General features: G+C 33.8%; 1 protein-coding gene across 1 annotated transcript; it reads left to right on the top strand.

The window, feature by feature from the left end:
* Positions 1-3,981: 3,981 nt before the first annotated feature.
* Positions 3,982-5,508, top strand: LOC131146648 (uncharacterized). The gene has a single exon (XM_058096380.1). The coding sequence runs from the start codon at positions 4,119-4,121 to the stop codon at positions 5,124-5,126; it is 1,008 nt and encodes a 335-aa protein (XP_057952363.1). The 5' UTR covers positions 3,982-4,118; the 3' UTR covers positions 5,127-5,508.
* Positions 5,509-6,871: the final 1,363 nt, after the last annotated feature.

Below are 6,871 nucleotides of genomic sequence, written 5' to 3'. Positions count from 1 at the left end.
GATGCAAACATCTATGTTGATATGAGATATGTATAGAAATGTTTTACACCGATATGATGAAATGAGATTTCATATAGACATATTTTTATTAGATATGATGTACAGTCATGAGTTATGGACAAGATGTGATACATACACATGGATACTCATGAGCTTGTGCATATTTATGAGAAATGAGCCTTGAGTTACAGACAAAATGTGATACATACACATGGATACTCATAAGCTTGAGCATATTTATGAGAAATGGAAACTTTTGGAAATAAACTTATATGTATAACGAGTAATGGATATGAGAACCCGGTTGTTTAATGATATGAGAATTCGGTACCATTGCTAGTGATTGAGTTAGTGCAACCACACAGCTCAGGGAGGAGGTAATGGAAGTCGATTGAGCCTTAGGAGAGATGTTCACCACCTCTAGGTCCGAACCAGGCTGCGGTGGGTCAATCGTACTACAGACGAGGTATTTTGACTTAACTTGGTAAGCAACCAGGGTTAAGTCCCTCCTTAGGCCACACAACTTGATCATGTGGGGTTATTACATGACGATGATATGGATGAGTTTTCTCATCACAAATGCAATATACTCATATGATTGTATTTTGATAGATATGCTACTTTGTATACAAAAATATTTGTTGAGGATGATTATATTTTGAGAATAATATATGGTTACAGATGTATATGCAGAAATAAATTATTATCAGTGTGTAGCAATGAGTTTTGGTGTATCACATCATTTTCATAAATAAATAAATATATATATATATATATATATATATATGAAAATGATGTGATACATGAAAATTCATTGTTGCACACTCATAATAATTTATTCCCACTTACTGAGAGGTGTCTCACCCTGTAGATCTTAACATTTCAGGAAATGCAGGGCGTCACGTGGACCGAGCTCTGAAATAGTAGAGGAGTAGATTTCTGCTTATCAGAGTATGTTCCCATTTTGGGACTGGGTATACGTTTGTATAGACTTTGAGGATTTGATGATTATTGGGGGTTGGTATGAATATTTTTGAGAGACAGTAGTACTTTGGTATTGTACTCAAAGTTTAATTGGGTTATGTTTTCCACTGCATAAATAAAATATGGATATGGACAAGTATATCCTTGATACCCCACCTTGGGTTCGGGTCGACATTATTATTATTGTTATGGTATTAGAGGTATCTGACCATAAAAAAAAAAAAAAAGGGAGGGGCGGTACAAGTTATCTTTTTTGTGATTATTTTGAAATCTAAAGAAAAAAAAAAAACTATTTTGCACGTTAAAACAAATTATTTATTTTTTACCTTTATAATACAAATATTGAAAATTTGAAAAATAAGTTAAAATTTTTATAATTCTTTGAAAAACTAAAATTGAATATTATGAAATTTTTTCCACAATTAAAAGGATCCTAAGTGTTAATGGTCCATAAAATCAAAATTTTGCTTATAAATTTACAAATTTTATTTCTTTGTTCACCTTTTTTCAATAACCATGCATTAAAAAAATATTTGTATTATTTTCCTTTCTTTTAAAAAAATATTTTTCAAGTTCCAAAATGAACTTAAAAGAGAATTCTATTTTATATATCATGTAAAAAAAAAAAAAAACCTAGAGAGATGTAATATGGAATAGTCCTGAGTAGGGATACTGCAGGCCAACCAATATGCTAAAATAATAATAATAATAATAATAATAATAATAATAATAATAAAAAATTGATAAGACATATTAACCATACAACAACAAGCCAATTTTGGACTCACCCTAATTGAATTATAAATCAAAAGCACATAGGGACACCCTTTAGCTACTCATTGTCTCCTGCATTTCTATAAATACCCTACTGAAGATTTATTTATTTATTTATTTTTCAGTTAAATTTTTTAAAAACTAAATTAAGCCCATTTCCCCATATTTTAATTTTAATTTTAATTTTAATTTCTGATATTTTTGTCTTCTTTCTGATACCCTTTCACCAAATGCATTGACCCTCCACCAATACATGCAGCAGTGCCAGAAACATACACTTCCTTTTCTTTTCTCATCCTACATTCCTTCAAATCCAAACAACTGAACACAATCACATGGAGAAACCCACGCTAACCTACCAATTGTCAGAAGACCCCACACCAACTGCATGACTCCCCTCATCATCTCTGCACCTCCTCCCCTTCTGCCCTCTTCCTCCTTTCCTTAATATTAAAGAAGCTTAATACAAGTGCCATCCTCTCTCTATATATTTCTACTAATATTTTACTTAAAAACCTTATCCTAGGAGCCCTTTTTACAACTATGCAATTCACTTTTTATTGCATAAAACCTACTCTTTTTTTCATATATTTAAATACCGCTACACTATCAATGATATCTTATTTTAATATTTAAACTAGTAGAAGCATAGAGTGATTCAATATAATTTTTTTAAAGTAATGGAAGGTGGTGGTGTAAGTTTTATAAAATTGTTCTTGAAATATTTTGGGTGATTTGGATCTGGGATTTTGTTTGGAGAAGTGACGGAAAAGAAATTCAGGATAAATTTATTTTTATTATATTTTCTCTTATTTTGATATAGTAAAGGATTAAGAAAAAATTAAATTTTTATTTATTATTTTTCTTTTATTTTGTTTTTTTATTTTTCCTCAATAACCAACTATGAAAAAGTAAATTTATTTTTGGTTTCCTTTTCTTTTCTTACGCTATGTTTGGAGTATCATAAATTTGGATTTAAGTGATTTTGAACAAAATTCAATATAATTTTATATTATTTTTCATCAAAATTCAATATAAACCCTAATCTAAGACTCATCCAAACATAAGATTAGCGTTTTCAATTTTTAAATGTGACCTTAAAATAACAGTTCAAAATACAAGTTTTCACTTGAATACAGTCGAGCGGTTCCTCAACTTAGAACTCATCATATATCACTAATTTCACATTTGAAAATTTGAGATTCAATCTTAAATTTATATTTTTATGAGCTTAAATAAAATATAATATAAGTTATGTTAAATTTTATATAAATTTAAATTTAAAAGCTAAAATCCATTGGAGTAAACTTTTCCCCTTTTCAGAGAAATAAGTGCTACCCACATATGTGAAATGTGAGTTTACCTGCCCACAAAGGACGGCTAGGATTTGCTGGTGAACAAATTATTGGTCCAGATCTGACCTTAGGTATCCAAAGAGGAATTGGGGAAATCACTTCATTGCAGTTTGCACAGCCCATATCGTGTGCCTTGGATTTTGTCCCACCCCTTTTTCTTTTGCTGGTATTATTATAATTTTCTTGCAAGGCAAGAGTCAATCCACTGAAAATAACTACAGGGGCTGAGAGATACAACCGCAGGTCCACTCATGGTTTTTACATTCCAAGGGTGATTATGCTCTCTGAGCATCCCTTTTTTCATTTGCTGACAAAATGAAATTCCATTTGTTTGGTGACCCACAATTTTGCATCAAAATTTCCCCAATTCTATTCTTTGTTTTTTTTTTTGGGTCTAAAGTTTCGATTCTTAAATTTATATTTAACTGAAATTTAATACAACTTCTGTTCATTTTTCATTCAAATTTAAATTAAGATCGAACTTTTAAACTCCTAAATACAGAAAGGAAAATTCTAATTCCAAACATATGTCAAATTTTCTTGGTAGAGATCACAGCCAATCCTAAATAAAAGTCCCTTAAGATTGCTTAGACAACAAGGAAAAGGTAATCCTTCACATGTGTCCTTATTTTAAAGAAGGAACCAACTACTAGGAGAATTAGAAATGAAGGAGGCTGAACTCCCTAATGAGTCCAATGAGATGAGAGTCACTGTTCAAAATTAAAGCTACTAAGACAACTCCCCCTTCTGCAGTTTTTTGTTAGTTTATAGTTGTTGGCCAATCCATTCATCCAAAACACCAACCCCTCCTTATCCCCCCTCCCTACTCCAACCATAAAATATAAACACATACAGAGAGAGAGAGAGAGAGAGAGAGAGAGGCCATTAAAAAATTTAAAGAAAGGAGGAAACATCAATGTCTTCCACACTGCTTTCATATACAGACCATTGCTGAAGCACCCATTTCATCTGCATCTCCGTTTCTCTCTCCGTCTCTCCACTGCAATGGAACTGGAGAACTCATCCATTCCCATGGAGAAACCAGGCAAGATCATGAGAAGATCGATCCATACTTTTCTTCAACATTATCAATACTTCACCTCCACTCCTGCGCTACTTGTATTCCCATTCTCAGCCTCAGTTCTCCTCTCCCAAGCGCTCGTTCCCTCCACATCATCTCTCCTTCCGACCATTCATCGTCACTTGCTATCGCTCTTCGATGCGGCGGGGTTCCCTCCCAATTCAGAATTCTTCTCTCTCCTCAATCTCAAACTCTCCCAAACAATCTCTTCGTCCATTTTCACTCTTCCATTCACCCTCTCCTTCCACCTCTTAGCCAAAGCAACCATAATTCAAGCTCTGCACTACCACAAACCGACTTGCCCATCTTCCTTCTCTTCCCTTATTTCCACCTACAATTCCCTCCTCCTCACCCTCATTTGCAACTCATTCTTAATCCTATCCGCCAACGCAACCGCCTTCTCTATCCTTTTCCTTGCCTTCAATTGTCTCGAAGAGTTTGGTACCTCTTCTCCCAAATCCATTTTCTTCCTCTCTGCTTCCGGAGCCGTTCTCTATTCCATCATTCTTGCGAATGCCCTCCTAGTGTGCAACTTAGCATTGGTTTCGTCAGGGATGGATAAGTGTGGAGGATATCTGGCCATCCTCAAGGCTTGTGTCATGATCAGGGGAAGGGCTTCAACAGCGCTATCCCTCGCGCTGCCTACCAATTTGGCACTGGCTGCAGCTGAAGCCTTGTTCCAATACCGGGTCGTAAGGCCTTACCATTTTGCCAAAATGCCCATTTCTTCCGCGGCCTTAGAGGGGGTTTTCATTGCCTACTTGTACTCCATCCTCATTGTTCTTGATACAGTTGTGGCTTGCATATTCTTCAAAAGCTGTAAGATGGGTTCTGGGGTAGATCAGGAGGGCAGATACTCATACAGGATTGAAATTGTCGAGGAGGACGGTCGCACTTTTGCGAACTTGAAGAATTTGGAAGAAGAAATATGAATTTGATTGACCAGAAGCCGAAAGGATCAACTCCTTTATTATGCAAGTGTTCATAAAAAGGCCATACATTGATCTTCATACAAATAAAAACAGGTGACAGAAAATTTTCTCTTTATGGTCAGAGGAAAAACCAAGCAGCTTCAACGGAGCAAACGTGCAAGTGGAGTAACCTCAATGGTTCTTCGACGGAATATTGCTGGTGACAAAAAAATTATAAAAAAAAAAAAAGAAAAAGAAAAAACTTGCAGAGTATAAACCATGTTTATCATTTAAATTCCTCAATTCTTTCCTTGTATTTTTTATTATTTTTTTTAAAAAATTCCTTGTGATGTAAATTGGAAACTCCTACACAGTGTGAATGAACTTGCAAAGGTTTTGTGAATTTGAATTGAGCTGGGCATTCAATGAAATTCAAATTTAAAAATGATAGAACAGCCAACAACCATTGTAGTATCATCATGATCACAGAGGGATAAAGAAACAAGAATTTGGGGATGTTTAGATGTAAATCCCAAGTTTCTGCCACTCTCATTAGTAGCATTATTTGTTTTATGAACCTACGATGATGGGAATGTGACTGCAATACCTTTTTAAAAAGAATGGAATCCAAATGCACATGCATTGCACCATTGAACAGAGGTTTAAGAAACAGAGTAGCTAGCTGCTGCAGGTGTTCCGACTGCTCAACAAGTCAAGGAGTAAAGCAGTTTTGCCTCTTCCAGGACTTATCTTAGAGAAAATGCTTAATGCACCTGATTCTAAGAGGTTCTGAATGGGTTGAGAGCAAAATTTCCATGACAAAATTAGAGAAACTTGAATAATTTTTTATGACGCAGGAAACTAAATAAACAAATTCATCCAAGATAATGTTCTTTATAAGACTACCTACATTGTTGATGACAGATCTTAATTTTCCGTTTTATTTTTTTCTCAGAATTTTTATTTTATTTTATTTTATTTTCAATCAATGAAACTTCATCTTGCAAAGCCCTAAGGTTGAGTTTGCAGCATAAAATATGGCAGAAATGGAATAGAAAGTATATGGGAATGAAAGTATATGGGAATATGATAAATTATAAAAAGTCTATTCACTGAGGAGTTTGTGACATTCAAAGTAAAATTTGGAAAGAATTATTTCTTATTTATCGCATGTTATAAATTAATATGCATATACATATATATATATATATATATATATATATATAGTTTTTACATTATCATTTTTAATGATGATAATTTTTTTTTATAAGCTATCCAATTCCTTGTATATTATGATATTATATTTTTCAAGAATGGACATTGAGGAAAATTTCAAATGATCCAATTTCTTAGAAAGCTTGTCTGTCGTAGCAGGGGGAGTATTGTGCTGTTGTTGCCTTTTCCATGATGTTGGGAGAACAGACAGCACTACAATGACAATGAATATTAAGGAAATACTTTGCAAAATAGATAACAGTAAGATTAAGTCAATAGATGATAGCAAGTTCGAATCCATAAAATAATACTCACAGGGTAGAAACTCTCGTGCCATTGCTGTCGAGAGGATTTGTATATATATAGCAGCTTACAGATGTTATAAAAATTACAAAACTTGTGTGCTAGAGTAATTACATGAATTAGCAAAATTATAAGAAAGACTAGCGTATAGCTATAATTGCTGCCCCCACAAAAATTCCTAACCCAAATTTCCACTCCTAGTATGACCAAGACCAAGTTGTTCTCAATACCTTGGTATCCTCTCTATC

This window comes from Malania oleifera, chromosome 13, assembly GCF_029873635.1.
Source record: "Malania oleifera isolate guangnan ecotype guangnan chromosome 13, ASM2987363v1, whole genome shotgun sequence".
Lineage (NCBI taxonomy): Eukaryota > Viridiplantae > Streptophyta > Magnoliopsida > Santalales > Ximeniaceae > Malania > Malania oleifera.
This window is presented reverse-complemented; position numbering and strand designations above follow the sequence as displayed.

What these genes read in the sequence shown, in the direction of transcription:
- LOC131146648 (XM_058096380.1), top strand. Translation starts at nt 4,119, where the DNA reads ATGGAACTGGAGAACTCATCCATTCCCATGGAGAAACCAGGCAAGATC.